General features: G+C 35.1%; 1 protein-coding gene across 9 annotated transcripts in view; it reads left to right on the top strand.

The window, feature by feature from the left end:
* The window catches only part of BIRC6 (baculoviral IAP repeat containing 6), a 213,305-nt gene that overhangs the window by 42,753 nt on the left and 149,685 nt on the right, over window positions 1-20,867 (top strand). For all 9 annotated transcript variants that reach the window (XR_011569131.1, XM_070798081.1, XM_070798080.1 and 6 more), the window contains exons 6-11: window positions 1,585-1,667; window positions 3,266-3,488; window positions 3,571-3,731; window positions 8,648-8,706; window positions 13,235-14,629; window positions 18,968-19,117. Coding sequence is in view for 8 of the 9 variants with exons in the window: in XM_070798081.1 (XP_070654182.1) it covers window positions 1,585-1,667; window positions 3,266-3,488; window positions 3,571-3,731; window positions 8,648-8,706; window positions 13,235-14,629; window positions 18,968-19,117 (2,071 nt within the window). In the remaining variant the exon portion in view is untranslated. The remainder of the gene's footprint in view (window positions 1-1,584; window positions 1,668-3,265; window positions 3,489-3,570; window positions 3,732-8,647; window positions 8,707-13,234; window positions 14,630-18,967; window positions 19,118-20,867) is intronic.

A 20,867-nucleotide genomic window follows, 5' to 3' on the forward strand; every position in this document is an offset into this window, starting at 1 on the left:
CAGGCAGTATTCTCCAGATTTGTGTCTCGAGAAGTGTTCTCTCTAGGTGTGTGTTTTTCAGTTTTGACTTACGCATTCATGACAGAGGAGTATATATGTTAAGATAGTGCGATAAAAGCAGTACATGGGAGTACTCTTGAAATTTTAATTTTACCGGAATACGGATCACCCACATGTCAGACAGCTGTGGAAGCGGCCTCGCAGGTAGTGCAGTGTGCCTTGAGTACGTATGTATTAAAGAATTGATTAAGAAATGTAGAAAGGGAAATAATTAGGGGAAAGAGTCATAATTTTATGTAGGAAAGAAGGTGTACAGTGTAAGGATGAGTGTGAGAAAAAGACATGAGAATGGGACGTTATAGAAAACTTCACGGAGCCAGTTAAGTAAAAGAGCAAGTTAAGAAAAATGAGTTTAGATTGGCATAATAAACCAATTAAAGGAAACCTCAACTGAGTAATGTTGACTGGCTCACCAGTGTTTTTCCATTGCTAAAGAAACTAAGAAATTAATAATTACATGTCAGTTTACATAAGACATGCTTATTTAATTTTGGAACTAAATTAAACTTTGGATACATGAAGTTATTGTCATAAAGAATATTAAGAATAATTATTCCTTCATTATCTTAAAGGGTTCTTGGAGTATCTTAAACTAATATTATATCAGAAAACCAAGATATTTGAAGATTTGATTCAAAGTCCATCAGATTTCCAGTTAAAGATAGATTTGTTTGGAGACTGGCTAGTATTAGAATTATTGAAATTATTTCCCTAAATTAAGGATTGAATAAGGACTATTTTTCCTAATAATTTATCTTCTTCCTTATTTTTTGGTATTGTTTCATATAACAGCCTCTGTTAAGTGACACCTTGATATTTTTTCCATTTAGCTGTTTTTCATTGTATTCCATTTTTTTCAAAGAGATCAAATCATAGGTTTTCTAGAATCTTCTTCCTGTATTCGGGGCTGATTAGTCTCAGTCTTCTAAAAAATATATTTACACTTTAGATATAGTAAGCACTAAGTAGAGTAAGTACTCAAAAATATTAATTTTAGTTTTCAAAGGTATATTTTAGTTCAGGTTTTGATTTTATATATATTTATGTGTGTGTGTGTGTGTGTGTGTGATTTTGTCCTGTCTTACTTAAAGAATGTTACATGAATTATGTTCACTTTATTTTTTATTAAACATAAAAATTATGTTTACACTTGCTTATGTAGTAGCATAGAATTCAGTTTTTCAAAATAAACCTGTTAGACTATTTCCTCTTGTGTACTTAACTATGTTTAAAATACTTTAGCAATACAATTACAAGATGCTGGACCAGAGATTGAGGCTGTGTGTCTGCATATTTGATTCAGTGGTCGTTTGCTGATGAAACACAATTTTTCAAACAAAGCTGCAAATATATAAACATTTGGGGATTAAAAATATGTTGTTGAAGCCTAATATTAGTAGTATAGGCTAATTTTCTTTTCCTCAATATGGAATTTTACCTAAAATTATGAACTTATTTAGAAGACTTTTTATTAAGCTATTTTAGTATTGATGAGCCTTTTCTGTTTTCCCTACACACTTGCAGCCTGCCTCATCTGGAGATGACAGAGCCATGTGCTTCACTTGCAGTGTATGTCTCGTTTGCTGGGAACCTACTGATGAACCTTGGTGAGTCTTGATTTTTCTGAACTTAATAGGCTAAGTGCTTCTATATTTTATGTTTCTGATCTGTATATTAATACTCTTGCCATTTGTCATCTCTATTTTTGCCTCTGTTCTAAGAGAATGAGGTAATGCTGTCTGTGCTCTGTCATATCACTTGGCATACAGGATCTCTAAGGTCTTTGATTTCCCAAGGTCTGTACATATTAGAAGTGCCAAAGAATGGAAGTATACTATGACTGAAAACTAGAAGGCTATGACAAAATAAATTTTAAAAGCATGATTAAATTCAGCAGTTCAGCCTGTTCTTTAGTGGGGAGCTCATCAATAGGGAGTCTATAGAAGGAGGGCCTTATGATTTACATTTCTAATTTTAAAGTAATTCTGGGGAGTCTGTTCTGGTGTATAAAATTTGAGAACTTGGTTAAACATTAGAGAATCATGTATTGGAACCTCACTTTTACATAACTACCCTGAGGCCCTACTAATAGAAATAATAATAATAGCAAACATTTGTATAATGCGTTTTATCAGGTACCATCTTATGCACAACACGAATGGTCACTGTAGTGAAAAACTGGGAAATCTTACACGCCTTTTGGGAGGGGACTAGAGAAATAAAATATATTCATATAATTGACTGATCCAACAGTTAAAGGGATAAACAGTTCTCTATTAATCATCATCAGTGCATTATTATATCAAGAAAGCTGTTATAGAATGAACTGTATAATAAGCTGTTTATTTAAAGAAAACTCTGTTTATTTTGTATGTATATATATGGGTATAAGTTTATAAAAATATTTTAGGAGTATAATAGTGGCTATCTGGAGGTGGGATCGGAGATTACTGGGGTTGGATATTATGCCCTGACGTGTGTCTTTTGCTATATTTTAGATAGTCAAATGTCACTTATTAAAATAAAATTTTAATTAAAAAGTTAAAACTCAGATGAAATTAGAAAGAGGAAAAATACTCTAAGGTTTAGTTGTGACGAGATCCATTTTAAATGTCATGTGCCTGGAGATGCCATGTAAAAGCATTTATGTAAGACACCTTGTTGTACTACAAATTGTCCAGGATTTACATATGGACGTAGGTAAGTTGTAGGTGCAGTGTTGTTAAAGTGAGTGGTTAATATGTTAGTGATCTTAGTAAAATGGAAAGTTTTGGTATTTGAGTCTTTAATTAAAGAATGTTGTTGTTGTTCAGTTGCTGTCATGTCTGTCTGACTCTTTGTGACCCCGTGAACTTTAGTACACTAAGCTTCTGTGTCCTGCACTATTTCCCTGAGGTTGCTCAAATTCATGTTAATTGAGTCGGTGATGCTATCTAACCGTCTTATCATCTGCTACCCCCTTCTTTTGCCTTCAGTCTTTCCCAGCATCAAGGTCTTTTCCAGTGAGTGGTTGGCTCTTTGTATCAGGTGGGGCCGGAGTATTGGAGCTTAAGCTTCATCAACAGTCCTTCCAGTGAATATTCAGGGTTAAATTAATTGTTTTTTTTTTTTTTTTAAGAAAAAATATCATAGAGTTCTCTTTTAGTGTTACAGACTCAACAGCTTAGTTGCTTAGTAAATTTTCCCTTTTTTAATTTGTGTGAAGGTCTGAACACGAGAGACATTCCCCAAACTGCCCGTTTGTGAAAGGTGAGCATACACAGAATGTACCGTTGTCGGTCACTCTTGCAACAAGTCCTGCACAGTTTCCTTGCACGGATGGAACTGACCGAATATCTTGCTTTGGGTCCGGGAGCTGCCCTCACTTTTTAGCTGCTGCAACAAAACGAGGAAAGATCTGTATATGGGATGTTTCCAAACTTATGAAGGTATGTTTTAATTTTGAAGGAACAAATCAGTAACTGAAAAAAAAATCAGTTGTAAATTTAGGCTTTTCATTTATTTGTTTAGGTGCACTTAAAGTTTGAAATTAATGCGTATGATCCAGCAATTGTACAACAGCTTATTCTTTCGGGAGAACCAAGCTCGGCAGTTGAATCCAGGAGACCAACTTTGGCATGGCTGGAAGACTCCTCTAGTTGCTCAGATATACCAAAGTTGGAAGGAGATAGGTGTGTAAATTTGTTTTAATAATATTTATGGAAATTAAGTGTTTTCTCTTCCTAAATTGTATATTCTCTTAATTCTAATGAAAGAGACAGAAGGCATTTGATCAAGAGATTAGAGAGTCACTGTTTGGTTAGAAATCCAAAAGAACAGTATAATTCCTGAAATAAATTTTCATTCACCAACACCATAGTCTGTAAAACATATTTTATTTTCTGTCTCAATCCATACCAATGGAATAATCACTCCATTGAAATATAAATTCTAAATAATGAAATCCTTGGATTAGACTTGTAACTTCACCTTCTACTAATTCTTTTCATAGAGCCGTTGAATCATTTGGTTCATTTCTCCTTTTTCATTAGCACCTAAAATATAGAAATGGTAATCAATAGTGAAATAACCTGTGGTTAGGCTAGATAATCTAATTTTTATTTAAATGTATTAGTAGTCAGCAATGAGTTGAGGTACAATAATCATTGCCAGTTAAAGATTCTGGTAGGCTTGTGCTGGATTCTCTTCCATTCAGCCTTCCTAGAGTTTCCTGATTTCTGTGGCTGTATTTGATCTGCGCAGGGGAGAGAATCAGGGTGTAATCCCACGTCACCTGGTTGTCTCCCAAGAGGCACTGCACTTGTAACTCTGAACTGGGTTGGATTATAGAGCAACATTTGTGATGGTCCCATGGAGGCAGAATGAAAGGTTCCATAAGCCACTCAGCTGGTCTTCAGCAATAGCAGCTACCACTTTGTAAGATTCTGAAGGCAGTAATGTGAAATGGAGCCTGTGTAACTGTGATCAGATGTCTCGTATGGAGATCTATCATTTCACTTGCAGGGCTTCTTGTGTTACTCATGTGTGATTGGTGTTATACCACAGTGATTTAATCATTTTACCTCACTGTTTGTTTGGTAGTGAAACTTTACTAATGGAGATTTTTTTCATTATTTAATGGAAAATTCACTGCGTATTAAATGTCTAGTCCCTGTTGCTAATAGTATGTGGAAATTATGGGTCTGTAAATGAATGTGGTCTGAGCTCTGGAACAGGCTGAATTAAAGCATCATGGTGTTCTCAGTTATTTCAAGTCCCTGTGAAAGCTTAATGAGAAAGCACTTGGCCCATTGTTGTCTTGAGTTTGACCATATTTGCCAATAGAACTGAAAATGAATCCTGCTTGATCTCTGATTTTCTTAGAAATTAGTGGAAAATTATTCATAGAAGATAATGAACTTGGTATGTCCTGAACACACTGACTTAATTAGAACTTTTGACTCCACAGTTTTGTAATTTGAGGATTAAAATTTGAATCAAGATATACTTTTAAGATTATACAGATACACACACAAACCTTGGTAAAGTGTTTCACATTTTAGGTAAACATATATCCAGTATTTCTGGTGGACAGGTGTTATCTGAGCTAGTGTGTTGGGACTGAGATATAAATCCCTCTGCCTGCTTTTTTAAGAGACTTAAAATCTTTTTGGGTAGAAGGTTACAAAGATTACTCCGGTGGTTGGAGGAAGCTGAAGACGTGGAGCTTCAAGCCCTTTATCCCTGCTTTGTCTCCTCCAGGGTTATCAGGATTCCTGTTGGATTGGTATTGGATATAATGAATCAAACCACTTCTGCCTCTGAGGCACAAGATATAGTATATATATAATAGCATATTTTATTTTAAAATATACTCTGTTTCATTAGCTTGAGAAATAATACATTAACTGAATTAAGTTAAAGCTTAATCAAGAAGTTTAAAGTATTACAGTATAGCTTGCTTAGAAATTGTTTTTTGTCTGTTTCTACTTAGTAGGCAACATCTGTCTTTGTTCTGAATTTATTTAAGGAATATTTCAGATGTGTTTAATTTAATTAATGTATTTTTAATTTATTTGGTTGCATCGAGTCATAGTTGTGGCGTGCAGCCTGTCTAGTTGTGGGTGCATGGGCTTAATTGCCCAGTTCCCTGACAAGGGATTGAGGCGGAGAACCCTGCATTGGAAGGCGGATTCCTAACCACTGGATCACCAGAGAAGTCCCAAGGACACATTTAATTTTAACGAATTAACATTTTGTCTAGATGCCTTATTTGTATGTTATGTTTTTCAAATTGGCAAAAATTTACTGAGTTAACTCTAAAGTTGCTTATATTGTTGTATATCTTAGTTATATACCAAAACTAAGATAAATCTGTACTATTAGCATATATAATCTTAACTAAGCATTTTAAACTTATTCATGTATTTTTTGCATGTTTATTACTTTGCAGAAGGTTTTATTTCATGTAAAAGACTTTAGTAAATTTAGTGTCTATTATGTAAGTATAGTTGACTCTTGAACAGCATGAGTTCAGTGTTGAACTGTGTGAGTCCAGTTATTTTTTAAAGTGAATACTACACAAACTATGGTTAGTTGAATCTGTAGATGCAGAACCATGGATGCAAAAGGCCAACAATTTAAGTTATACACAGAATTTCCACTGCAGGGAGGGCTGGTACATCTAACCTGTGTGTTGTTTAACGGTCAGCTATAAATGCATGCTTATTGTAGAAATGTTGGAGAATACATGGAAGTAAACTGAATGGAGTCTCCATTTTCATACCATCAAGTCATGTTAACCTTTAGCTGTGTAGTTTTTTTTTAATCCATGTGATTAAAAGAAATTTATTGATGCATCATTACCTATCATAAGATTCACCCTTTTAAGTGTACAATTCAGTTGTTTTACTCATGAGTTTATCACATGGCAGTATGAGTGTTTTTCTGTAAAATATATTTTTGAAAATACTATTTTAAAAACTTTCACAATAAAGCCTTTTTTTTTTTGGTGGTGTAATTAAGGCAATTATCTGGCAACCCTTTGTAGCATTCTTAGTAACTTCAGAACACCTAAATTCTGTCTTTAAAATATACTACTACTAGATTATCTTTTATCTAAGTGTAGATGGGTAATAATTTGACTATTTTTCTTGATGCAGAAATCCTCAAAATCTACTATGTTTTCTTGGTTTGGACTTCTTTATTTTGGGTAAATTCCCAGTCATTAATATTTCCTCTTAAGATTTATTTTTCCAAGCATCTTTATTATTTTTCTGAGACTAGCCGTTTAGTATTTGAATAGCTTAAGGCTAACATAGGAGCTTATCTTTTTCACATCCTTTTTTAAAATTTTTAAGTTATAGCACGAAATTGGTTATGCTAATTACTACCAGTTGAAAAAAACACAGAAATTTTGTCAAAAATATCTAAGCAAATATCTCTCTACCCCAGTTTCAGACGTTACTTTAAGCATTTGTAAGGGAGATTGCCAGGTTATATTTCATATAAAATAGCATTATAAATGCCTAGTTCTTTCAGAGGAGAAGGCAATGGCACTCCACTCCAGTACTCTTGCCTGGAAAACCCCATGGACGGAGGAGCCTGGTGGGCTGAAGTCTATGGGGTCGCTAAGAGTCGGACAGGACTGAGCGACTTCACTTTCACTTTTCACTTTCATGCATTGGAGAAGGAAATGGCAACCCACTCCAGTGTTCTTGCCTGTGAATCCAGGGACGGGGGAGCCTGGTGGGCTGCCGTCTGTGGGGTCGCACAGTTGGACACGACTGAAGCGACTTAGCAGCAGCAGCAGTAGCAGTTCTTTCAGATGGATGTGCAGCCTATTGTTTCAAAAAGGGAGAATTACTTTTCCTTCCTGTGAACTGCATCTTTTAATTTTTGTAGTTTATCAAAATTTTAGAACTACTATAAACGTGCTGATTGTTCATTCAGACACAGCCTAATGTTGTGCTGGAGTGCTCTGTAATTATATCTTTTTTTCTTATCTGCTAACAGTGGAGACTGAGAATAAAATGGGGTGCAAAGAGAGAGGCTGGCAATTTCTTGGCTACTTGAATGAAAGCAAAAGAGCAGCTATTGTCTTATTGTCTTGACTCTTAAGTTGTAGTAGTTTTCCTGCGTGTCAGGGATTTCTTAACAGCCCTTCCCAAACAAGCAAAAAGTAAATAAATAAAAGCAAGAGCAAAACACAAGTGGGGAATGCGTGTTTCTGTGAAAACACTTCTATACACACATATTTACCCAGCTGTTCTAATTGGTTTTAAGGTATAACTTTCCTGAATTCAGGAGTAGAGTGCTAAGTCACTTCAGTCATGTCTGACTCTGCGACCCTCTGAACTGTAGCGCATAAGGCTCCTCTGTCCATGGGATTCTCCAGGCAAGACTAATGGAGTGGTTTGCCATGCCCAACTCCAGGGGATCTTCCTGACCCAGGGATCACACCTGTGTCACTTCTGTTTTCCGCACTGGCAGGCAGGTTCTTTACCATTAGTGCCACCTGGGAAAGTGAAAGTGAAGTTGCTCAGTCATGTCCGACTCTTGCTGACCCCATGGACTATAGCCTACCAGGCTCCACAGTCCATGGAATTTTCCAGGCATGAGTACTGGAGTGGGATGCCATTGCCTTCTCCAGGGGATCTTCCCGACCCAGGGATTGAACCCGGGTCTCCTGCATTGCGGGTAGACACTTTACCATCTGAGCTACCAGGGAAGCCCGTACCTAGTGATAGAGTGTTTATTAAAATTTTACTACTGGAAGCTTGTGTTTGATTTTATTAGCTGTTGTTTTGTTTTGTTTCATTTTATTTACCCAAACTATCCCTGTCTACACCTCTTCAGTTGTCAAAATCCTACAGATTCTACTATAAATTTTCAGAGATTACCACGCTTTATTTCAGGCAAGCATTTATTTAATGACTTAAGATGATTCACTGTTAGTGTAATCAGGGTTTCAGTCAACTTATATATTACATAAGCTAGTTGTGTGATGCTTAAGTTTTAGACACGAAACAGTGGTTGTAACATTATACTTTGCTTTCTCATGTGTACTTTATTTTGAAATGGAAATTTTTAATTTGTCTTTTTTAAGTGATGATTTACTGGAGGATTCAGACAGTGAAGAGCATTCCAGATCAGATTCTGTGACAGGTATGTAAAAAATGTTAGATAATCTATTTTTATATCTTTGCATTTATATAGTTTCTGCTACTACTGCTAAGTCACTTCAGTCGTGTCCAGCTGTGCAACCCCTTAGACGGCAGCCCACCAGGCTTCCCCGTCCCTGGGATTCTCCAGGCAAGAACACTGGAGTGGGTTGCCATTTCCTTCTCCAATGCATGAAAGTGAAAAGTGAAAGTGAAGTCTCTCAGTCGTGTCTGACTCTTAGCGACCCCACGGACTGCAGCCTACCAGGCTCCTCCGTCCATGGCATTTTCCAGCCAAGAGTACTGGAGTGGGGTGCCATTGCCTTCTCTGATATAGTTTCTATCTAGTTTCTAGGTAGAGCTAAATACCAAATAATTCTATATTTTGAGTACAAAGTCTAAATTTTCATTTATATACAAAGAAAACTCAATTATGTATCAGATTTTGAATTAGTAATGTATATGTAGTTTCATACTAAAAATTTAAATAGTACTTATTTGCGCCAAAGGAATTAAAAATGAATCTTACTAAATCTCTGTTATATAAGTCAGTGACATTAAACTCTTCCCAATATGTTCAGTTTATTTGTATACTGTATTGTGTTGTTAAATAAATATAATGTTTAAATCAATAATAATTATTAGTGATTTCTTATTTCTAAAAGAAAACTTTATGAAATATTAGGGCAAAGGGGTATAAAAGGCTTCATATTAATGTAGTTATAGGCAAGGCATCTCAAAATAGTTTTATTGTATCAGAATTCAAATCCTAACTCTGTCATTTATTATAGTCCGATTGCATTTTCTAGTGTATAAAATAGTGATATTTAAATCTCTTATATCTAATTTGGTAACTAAGATTAAAATTTGTGAAGCAGAGTACTTGGGCAGCAGCCACTATTTTAAAGAAGTGACCATTATGAAATTCTAGCTGTATTCTAATGTCAATGTCATGAAATAAGGACATACATAACTTATGAAATCTCTTTAGAGGAAACTTGGTTTTAGATAGTTTGGTTGTTAAAAGTTATATGTCAAAAGTTAGTATAGTGTAGCAGATGCTCTCAATTCTAATTTGTTGTAAATTTTTTTTTTTAAAGCCACCAAACAAAATACTGCACTGATTTTTAGATTCACCCTCATTTATCTTTTAAGGTAGTTCTTAGAATGAAAAAATTAATAAAAGTAGGAAACTGCCCTGAATAATAACACAAATGTGTAATTAGGTCTGGGAAGAATAATTGATTGCATTTAAAAATGTAGTCTGATGAAGTATGCTCTTTTTCCAGTTTGTTACCCCTTGGCCCAAGAAAGGGCTACTGTTGCAGTTTTAAACATCTGACAAGAATACTCATTCCTTATCTGGAGATCTGGTTAGAGCTTGAACTCTTATGAAATGTCTTTGGTCTTGTCAAGTCACTTAAACTCTCTGGGTTTCGGTTTTTCCTATGTAAAGTGAAATGTTTAAACTAAATGTTCTTTTTTCTGCCCTTAAATTTTTTTATTCTGATCTTTCCTTTGTATGCTGTTGCTTAACTCTTTCCTCTTGGTCTAAGGATCTCAGGAGGTATTTTTGTAATTGTAATTGTTGCATCTTGATCTGTTTCCTTATCCCTTTTTTACCTTTATATTTTTCATCTGCCAGTTTGATCTTTCACACTTCCTTTAGATTCTGTCGTCCTCTTCACTTCCTGGTACCTAGAATATTACTGTATGTTTTTGTTGACTCTTTTCTGTGATACCTCATTTAAGGTTGGGAGTGGTGTCCTTTTATAGTATTGAAACTAGGTAGCTATGGTATGAGAAAAAAAAAATCCTTCCAGTGTAGAATTTTTACTTGCTTTGAGGATTTGTAAGTGGTTCATTCATTTATAGTAAAATATGTATAACCTTTTAAACTAATTTTATATTGAGAGACTATTGGTGAATTTATGAAGGCTTGTGATATTAAATGGGAAATGTATTGTCTTCTTGAAGTATGTAAAATTAAGTAATAGATGCTGTTTCACAACTTACATTTCCTAGCTCTAAGCTCATCCCATCAATTTGAATGATATGATCTTAAGAATTATAGGTTGTATTTCTTAATTTCAAAAGTGTAAATGGAAACTTAAGAGACTTTTATGTGTTTTTTAGTTGAAAGTTAAGGATTTTTGAAAGTATCTAGATGATACAGGAAAGACAAGTTTGGTCTTTGGTCCACGTATCAGAATTAAGGAGTACACCTTCTTTTGTAGAGTGGGAAGAGTGTTTGGCAAGAGATTGAAGAACAATTCAAATTGAAATTTGGTGGTTCAGGAATATGCATAATTTAAACCCCTGGAAGTTGGCTGGTTGAACTGTGGGACTGACAGCAGCTCAGTAAGCAGGGTAGAGAAGGGTTTCCCAACATGATTATCTGAAGAACATTATGCTGCAGGATATTTGTAGGTATGTTTTATAAAATTTATTTTGTGGTCCAGTTGGTTTGAGAACTTCTGAGGCAAGTAAAGATCACAGTTTTCCTTAACTGTAGTATTGACAGTTGTCACTGTGCTTTGCCAATCTTATAAGGGGAATGTAGAGTCCTAGACATTGATTAAATAGTTGAGAAGCAGCAGAGTAGTAATGTTACCTGTTACATTTTCTTTTTTAATGGATATTCTCATCTCACATGACCTTTGCTTTGAATATTGTCTTAACTGTGGTTAATACATGTAACTAATGGTTAATTTATTTTCTTTTAAAATGTGCACAGACTAAAATAGCTTTTTATTGGCAATTTTCTATCATAACTTATCAAGTAAGTTACAGTTTAGTTACAGTGTATTATTACATGTTATAAAAATCTCACTGTCAGCTTTCAACCTCATGTCTAAATGAGTGAATTCATAGAGTAATATATGTAATTATTGCATGGCAATATAAAGACTGCACACAAATATAGTCAAATGAGTGGTTAAATAAACAACTTACTAGTACAATTAAATTGTGAAGTTTGTAACTAAGTTTTTTCTGTTTAGTGAGACATGGATATTGTTCTGGATGACAATAGTGACATTATATGAAATGAGAAGATTATGCTCAGAAAATAAAGAAGTCCTGATAAAGCTGTTAGCATTTTGAAGATACTGTTTATGAAATGGTTAACAAAATGGTATAAACAGAGCTTTCAGTATAACTCAAATGTTTGGTGTTCCATAAATCTCTCTTGTTCATTCCTTTCCTTGGGTAACTTTCAAACTTCTGTGCACTCACTTTGAGTTATACTTATTTCCTTCCTTTTCTGAGTTCTTCTTAATCTAAAATTGTAAAGCCAATTTCAATTTTTTTTTTCATTTCCACAAGTTACGTAGACTGATTTTTTATATTATTGTTTATAATAGATTGTTGCCTGATAGTTTGTGCTGTTGAGAAAAATAAAGGATGAGTTGAAACTTTGCATTTAGTATCAAGAGATTATCCCTGGTTAAGAGGTTGACTGACCTCTACGTCAGGTTTTTGTGTAGAGAGAGATGGTATTTTTGGAGAATTGAGACTGAGGAATGACCTTTATTCTGTTTGAAGGGGATAGTTTGAAGCACACAATAAACAAAAAGTCAATAGGAGTAATGTAATGTAGTTGACTTGAAATGAACTAAATATTAGCAGATAGTACAGAAGACATTTAAATTGTTTATTTCTTTAGGCTCTCCTGGGTCTTTTGTGCTGCATGGCTTTTCTCTGGTTGTGCTAGGCTTCTCATTGCGGGGGCTTCTCTTGCTGCGGGGCATGGTCTCTAGGGTATGGGGGCTTCGGTAGCTGTGGGTGTGGGTGCACTAATTATTGGCCCGGGCTCTAGAGTGCAAGCGCAGTAGTTGTGGTGCACGGGCTTAGTTGGTCCACTGTGTGTGGAGTCTTCCTACACCAGTTATCTAATCTGTGTCTCCTGCATTGGCAGGCAGATTCTTTACCACTGAGCCACCAGAGAAGCCCTAGAAGATGTTTATATTTCACTTAAAATGACAAATTTGGGAAACTTTTTGTGGTTACTATTTTTCTGAGCTGAGGTTCGAGTTAAATTGCATACTGTTACATACTAAGACAGTCAACTGATAATTAGCATGTGGAGTGGGAAAGAGGTGATGAACTGAGACTATAGTAATGTTTCATGGGTATTCTGCAAAGTGCATAAAGGACAGATGCATAGTACTGAGTGTAATTTTAGTGTAGAATTGAAGGGCAGAAGTCTGTTATTATGATATTAATAATCTCTTCATTCTTAACCCGTTTATTCTTTCTCTTTTTTTTAAAAAAGGATTTTGTTCACAGATTGCCAGGAGAGTGTATTGTGACTTGAAAATGATTTTTGAGACTCTTTAATATCTATGGTTTTTCTGAGTAGGTTCTTCTCAGCTTGGATTAAATTTCCTGTAAAAGGACTAAATTCTTCCATTAATGTGTTTAAAATGCACCGACTGGATGATTAAAAGAGAACTAATGAAAATGTTATACTACAGATTTTGATTTACATTCATAAAGTCATTTGTAATGAATATTGTTCCTTTTCAAAGGGCATACATCACAGAAGGAAGCCATGGAAGTGAGCCTTGATATAACAGCACTCAGCATCCTCCAGCAGCCAGAAAAGCTTCAGTGGGAGATTGTTGCAAATGTGCTTGAAGATACTGTTAAGGATCTTGAAGAACTTGGGGCGAATCCTTGCTTAACCAGCTCTAAGAGTGAGAAGACAAAGGAGAAGCACCAGGAACAACACAACATTCCCTTTCCATGTTTATTAGCTGGAGGTTTATTAACCTATAAATCTCCTGCTACCTCACCCGTTAGTAGTAATTCTCACAGGTCACTGGATGGTTTAAGCAGAACTCAGGGTGAAAGTGTATCAGAACAAGGGTCAACTGACAATGAATCCTGCACTAACTCAGAATTAAATTCTCCTCTGGTGAGGAGGACTTTACCCATTTTGCTTCTTTATAGCATCAAGGAATCTGATGAGAAAGCAGGAAAAATCTTTTCACAGATGAACAATATAATGAGTAAAAGTTTGCATGATGATGGTTTTACGGTTCCACAGATCATTGAGATGGAGCTGGATAGCCAGGAGCAGTTGTTGTTGCAGGACCCTCCTGTGACTTACATTCAGCAGTTTGCAGATGCGGCAGCCAACCTTACCTCTCCAGATTCTGAGAAGTGGAACTCTGTGTTTCCCAAGCCTGGGACTTTGGTTCAGTGCTTGAGGCTGCCAAAGTTTGCAGAGGAGGAGAATCTTTGTATAGACTCAATAACTCCTTGTGCTGATGGAATTCATTTATTGATAGGACTGCGGACATGCCCCGTTGAATCCTTGAGTGCAATAAATCAAGTAGAGGCCTTGAATAACTTAAATAAATTAAACTCTGCACTATGTAATAGACGAAAAGGTGAGCTGGAATCAAATCTTGCTGCAGTGAATGGTGCAAATATTAGTATAATTCAACATGAATCACCAGCAGATGTACAGACTCCTTTGATAATTCAACCTGAGCAGAGGAACATTAGTGGTGGATATTTAATACTTTATAAAATGAATTATGCCACTCGGATAGTGACATTAGAAGAGGAGCCAATAAAAATCCAGCATATCAAAGATCCCCAGGACACAATTACCTCGCTCATTTTGCTTCCACCAGATATATTGGATAACCGAGAGGATGACTGTGAGGAACCTCCTGAGGAGATGCAGTTAACCGCAAAGAATGGGGTTGAGAGAGGAAAAAAGTCTGACATTTCTACTCTTGGACACCTGGTCATAACTACTCAGGGAGGATATGTAAAAATATTAGATCTTTCAAACTTTGAAATTTTGGCCAAAGTGGAACCTCCGAAAAAGGAGGGCACTGAGGAACAGGACGCATTTGTTTCTGTCATCTACTGCTCGGGCACAGACAGGCTGTGTGCGTGCACCAAAGGTAAGCTGTGGGCTTGTTTGGTTCATTTACTGCTCGGGCACAGACAAGCTGTGTGCGTGCACCAAAGGTAAGCTGTGGGCTTGTTTGGTTCTTCATCAGTCTTATGAAATCAATGTACAGGGCATTCATTTATGTGTATACCGAGCGTGACTTTTAGATCCATATAGATGGAGAGAAATTTATGTTTATGATGAAGTGGTGAATCTTTGTACTGTTTTACCTGTTCTTAAAACACTTTCCTACTGCCCTAGGTAAGGATTCTAATTGTAAAAAAGTTAGTAAGTCTCTCAGAAAGTATCTTCACTGCTTTAACCTCAAGAAAATAACCTGCTGTAATTTCTGTGAATCCCAACTGCATCTGCTCAAATTTGTAGCCTTGGACAGATTACTTTAAACTCAGTAAACCTTTGTTGATTTATAAACTAGGAAAGACAGTCTATTTCCAGGCTTGACAGAATTAAATGAAATAATGTCTGTAAAGTTTCTGGCACAAATATTAATACATGTTGTTATTTTCTTCTGAAATAAAAGTGGTAAATAATTATTAATTCTGCCAAATAAATGTTCCTTGTCATATTTAATCCTAACTTTTTGCAGACAGTGAGTCAGTTTTGCAATATTTGAGGCATCTTGTAGAGTAACAGGTAGTGTTACTAAGGAATTACTGACCATATCAGGCAAAGTGAATAGTCCTATTGATTGTTTAGTAGGAATTTAGGACCAGGAGATACTTGAAGCCTCAGTGACTATAACCAGTGCTTGGCAGAAAAATTGGGATTGGGAAGAGTTATGTATCTCATTTGTGGTTCTGGTAGGAATTAATCTGAATTTTTCCTCTCTCTAAAAAGATTTCAAGAGTTTGGCTAAGAAGGGTAATGGTGGATGTGGTGATGTGGATTGCTTTCTTTGAAACACATTTAGTGAAATAACATGATGGAAAAAGCCAAATAACATCAACATCTAACTAGATTATTTTTTAAAAAGGAATAGTCTAAAATAGCTTTAGAATAATGAAACTTTCAGAAAAATCATTAAAATACTATGTGGTATCAAGGATAATCTGAGCTTAATGATGTATATGCCAGTTCATTTCTGTGAGAGTTTTAGCTTTGTTAATTTTAGTCATCACACTAACTTTATGAGGTATGTGCTAGTTTTGTCTTCATTTTAGTTATCTCTAAGAAAAAAAAAAAACATCGAGGAAGAGAGAGGTTAAGTAATTTAACTTGCCTAAGTCACAGAGCTAATAAATGACAGAGTTAGTGTTCAGACCTGGGCAGTCTGTCCAGGTGTGCTTAAGCTACATTAAATTGCCAGAATATAATAAAAGTAGGAGAGCCTGCTTTTATTGAACTTCTATACTTTGAACTTTTTGGTATATTTTAATCTGAAAGATTAAAAAAAATGAAAACAGTTTAACTTGCTGTAGGCCATTCGAAATGGAAGTGGTTTTGGAATCTGAGTGACCTGTTCCCAGGGCACGTAGTCATAAGATACTAGTAGTTTTCACAAGTGCAATCAGAGTTTAATGATTTGAATTTTTGATGAGATATGGTTTTGGCGATTCAGAGGAGAAATAACATTTAAGTTATAAAATAGATCAGTGTTTTCATAGAGTTTAAACAATGACAATTTCTAGGAAGTGATCACGATTGTGATGGAATTTAGATGAATTGAAGGACAAGAGAAAACATGAGAAGTTAATTGCTTTAAAAATTATTCCCCGGTTGCTTAAGGATTAATTGATCAAAATGCATTTGAAAAGATGAGACTAATAGCAATAAAGAGAACAAAAAAGTTGTTTTAAAATGTTCAAATAACAATCCATAAAGTAGAGTTTTAAAAGCACTGTAAACTGTAAATCAAATGGATTTGACACTATCTCGTAAGTATATTTGAATCGCGTAAAAGTTTTCTCATGGAGAAGCATTGAGTCTGTTGATTAAAACGTACAATTAATGCTATAAATTAACCTTTTTTGCACAGCATGTGGGATGTGGGATCTTAGTTCCCCAGTCAGGGGTTGAACCTATGCTCCCTGCAGTGGAAGTACAGAGTCTTAACCCCTGGACCCCAGGGAAGGCCTCCATTCGTTCTTTCTAGTTCAGTAGTTGCGTTGATGGTACTACTGACCTCTAGAGCTTCCTACCAGTTACTTCCTATTCTGTCCTTTGGTGTGATGTCATTGGTGCTTGTGTTGATTCTGTTTTTTAATACCTTTTCTTGAAATTGTCTTCTTATTGGATTATCACAGTCTACTTCAGAGTAATGCTAGCTTAAATCTAGTAAAATATAGAAACCTCGCTCTGATTTTTCTCTCTCCCAGCTTTGTGCTACTGTTGTCTTATATATTACATTTAGATGAGTTATAAATCCAACCAAAAGTGTTATTTTATATAGTCTTTATCTTTTAAAAAAGTTAAATGAGAAAAAAATATGTTTATCTTCTATCTGGCATTTTGTTTTTTTCTTGTGATTTTGTGTTGCCTTCATCTCATCTGGAAAGATTTTCGTTAGTACTTATGGTAAGGCTGGTCTGCTAGCAGAAAACTCAGTCTGTTTGTTTGGAAATGTCTCTATTTCGCATTCATGTTTGAAGAATGATGCTGTATGTAAAATTATTGATTGTTCTTGCACATATCATTCTTTTGTTACTTCTTTTTGATCTATTATTATTTTTTGATGAGGATTTACTTTTAATTTTCATATGTAACTAGCAACTATTGATCTGTTTTATTTCACTGATTCCTTTTACTGTCATCTCAAATCTGCATTGAGTCTCTAGCAAACTTTTCATTTTACTTTTCAATTCTAATAATTGCCTTTTGTTCTTTTAAAATAATATCTGCTCATTTGTTGAGATGATTTGTTGATTCATTTTTACCATTCATTTTTTGAATTCTCTATATCTGGTGTCCTTTTATTATTTAAAATATTTACAACAGCTTCTTTGAAGTATTTGTCTGCTAAATCTCAATCTGGGTGCTCAGAGATATTTCTCATTGCTTTTGTTTTTCTTGAATATTGGTCACTCTTTACATGTTTCATAATTTTCAGTTTAATACTGGACATTTTAAATAACGTATGAGAACTGCTGCATTCTGATTTTTAACCCCCGTTTGGAAATTGTTGTTATGTTATCATTTGGTAACTCACCTGGACTAAATCTGTGAAGTCTGTTTCTTTGGCAGCCACTGATGTTTCTTTCATTGTTTTCTCCTCTGGATTTTATTTTTAAGACTTGTTTCTTATTTGTCACCTGCCTGTCCACATAGTTTAGTGTTCAGCTAAAGATTTTGATAATTGGTTGTGACCAGGTACCTTTATTGGCAAGGTTGTGTTCAGGTGTGCCCTGGCTTTTGTTTTCTTTATTTTTATTTTCTCTTGTGCCCTTTCAGGTCTCTTCTGCATCAGCGTTGGGGCTTAGTAGACAGGGAATGTGCTGCTGACTTGGGCCGCATCTGGTCTTTGCTGCACCTATGTGCAGCCTCTGATGAGTGTGGAATATTTGAGATGTTTACCAAGCCTGCTCTGTTTCTCTCACTTTTGTAACTCTGTTAAATCCCTGGTTAGTTCTGGTGTTTTGCTTGCCCCACACAGAATGCTTGCTTCAGACAGCAAAGTTGATGGGTTTCTTTTCACCGCTGAGTCACCTTAGGCAGACAAGCTTTCCAAATCATTGAGTCCCTGTGACAGTAGTAGCAGATCTGGTTTTCACCATTTGACTCACTCTGTTTAAATGACAGTTTTGTTTAATTTTATAACTGCCTTTAAGATAAGATTTATCTTGTTGTGTCATGCTGGAAGTAAATCTCCAATTATTTTATTTACTTATTTTTATTTCTTAAATATTTTGCTAAGCTCACGTTCCATTTTTTTTCTGTGGTAGAAATATGAAAAATAGAAATTTGATTTGGTTTCATTTTATTGTGAATGATTCAAAAAATTAGGAAGAATTGTTGTTCAGTTTTGCTACTGCTGTGATTAATAGAGTGAGCTGTGGATTCTGGTATAGCTAGTGCATCAGTTTTCTCATCTGTAAAGTGGCCACAATAATACTCCCTGCTTAAGGTTAGTTGTGAAGACTAAATGAATCAAGCATTTAAAATAATGTCTTACATATGTAAGTACTAGATAAATAACTATTTTCACATATGAAATTGTAATTCCTTGACAGTTTGATTCCTAAGTTGTTGCAGATGTATCACTTTAGTAGCTCTCTTTTTCTGCCTTTTAAGTGGTGTTAGAATAAATTAAGTTTCTTAACTAAATAGCAAGCACTTGTCTGTTTACCTGTTTTTCATATACCTGTGTTGATGGAATTTTACTATACTGTAGGTGGTGAGCTTCATTTTCTCCAAATTGGAGGAACCTGTGACGATATTGATGAAGCTGACATACTAGTGGATGGATCTCTTTCTAAAGGAATAGAACCGTCTTCAGAAGGTTCCAAACCTTTATCAAATCCTTCAAGTCCTGGCATTTCAGGTATGATATTAACTTTTAAAAATGATTTATAAAAAATGCAGATTCTTTCGACGTTCAAAGTTTTCTGAATCACTCTTTTATAATCTAAAACATTATTTCATTTTTTGTAGTCAGTTCTTGGTTACTTTGAGAGTTCATTTCCTTGTTGATATTCTTTTATCAGACTTGTTCTTGTATATTACTTATCACTCTGTTTTCAGTAGTTGGAAAATGTTGTAAACATTAAAATAAGAAATGGTTCTCAACCTGTGGTAAGTTGGCCAGTTTTGGTAAAGTCACCTAAGAGGTAACAACATGATTTTGGTTGTTTAAGAGGCTTTTAGTCTAGTTAGGATGGAACAGAACAATATGAAAGAGTGAAGAATTCACTAAGTAAGTGTAAAGTGACTGGAATGGCTAATATTAATTACTCCTGGAATAAAATGCTGAAAAAACATTCTTTCCTTGGGGTGATATTTTCAGACCCTCATCACCCCATTGTGGACTTTTCGATAGGTTTGGTTTTGTTTGTTTGCCTTTTCTCCCATCCACCTTCTATACTGCCCCCTGAACTTGTTTTTCAAAAGATGTTATTTTAGCATTGTTATTCCTGTTTAAAAATCTTTACTTGCTCTGTGAACTAAAAACTCTGGTCTTTTGCTCAACCTCCAGTTATTGGAAACTCCACGATTTCTAAAGTGTATTCAGTTTCATGCTCTTCATTTGTTACTAAGCTGTCTTTCCCTGCCCTTGCCCTATACCACGGTCCTTATGTACTTTGAAGTGCTGATATGTTTTATCCTTGGCACTTACCACACTTTATTCCCCAACCTAACTATTAAAAGAAGCCTAGCATTTAAAAGAAATTTAATGAATCTTTAATGAAAAATGTGTTTAAACTCAAATGTACTCCAAACAGAAATAACACAGAAAATGTTTATTTCTTCTTTGTGAATTTGTATATTTAGGTATTTGATCATTCTTCTTTGCACTAAAGGCAAACTTTGAGTGATTACTGGTATAATAAATCTTAATTTTAGTGATGACTTGTGTATATGTAGCAATCTTCACTACCTTATTTAAGGATTTCTCATTCTCAGCACTATTGACATTTCGGACTAGATAATTCTCTGTGGTGGGAGGCCTGTCTTGTGCTGTATTAGCTGTATTTGTAGCTTCTACCTACTCGGTTCCAGTAGTAGACACAATTGCCTCCATCCATATGGCCCTTGGGAGGCAAGATTATCCTCTGTTGAGATAAAGTGACTCATGTCTCTTGCTATGTATAATTGGACTTGCTTGTCTTAATTAACTATACAAGTTGGTTTAAAAAGCTAACATACTGAATGTTCTCATATTTTATGGGATATTGGTATAATAATTTTCATATAAAGTCTATAACGTACTCTTTAGTAAAGATGAATTAGGTTATAAACAAGTAAATAATGTAAAGGAGCATTGATACGCTGTTAAATGTTTGCAAACAATATTAATAATTTCAATCACATTTTAAAAAGCTCTAAGCTTTGAGGGCTTCTTAAAAAGCCCTTTGTTTTTGAACTGTGGTGTTGGAGAAGACTCTTGAGAGTCCCTTGGACTTCAAGGAGATCCAACCAGTCCATCCTAAAGGAAATCAATCCTGAATATTCATTGGAAGGACTGATGTTGAAGCTAAAACTCCAATACTTTGGCCACCTGATGCGAAGAGCTGACTCATTGGAAAAGACACTGATGCTGGGAAAGATTGAGGGCAGGAGAAGGGAATGACATA

This window comes from Bos indicus, chromosome 11, assembly GCF_029378745.1.
Source record: "Bos indicus isolate NIAB-ARS_2022 breed Sahiwal x Tharparkar chromosome 11, NIAB-ARS_B.indTharparkar_mat_pri_1.0, whole genome shotgun sequence".
Taxonomy (NCBI): domain Eukaryota; kingdom Metazoa; phylum Chordata; class Mammalia; order Artiodactyla; family Bovidae; genus Bos; species Bos indicus.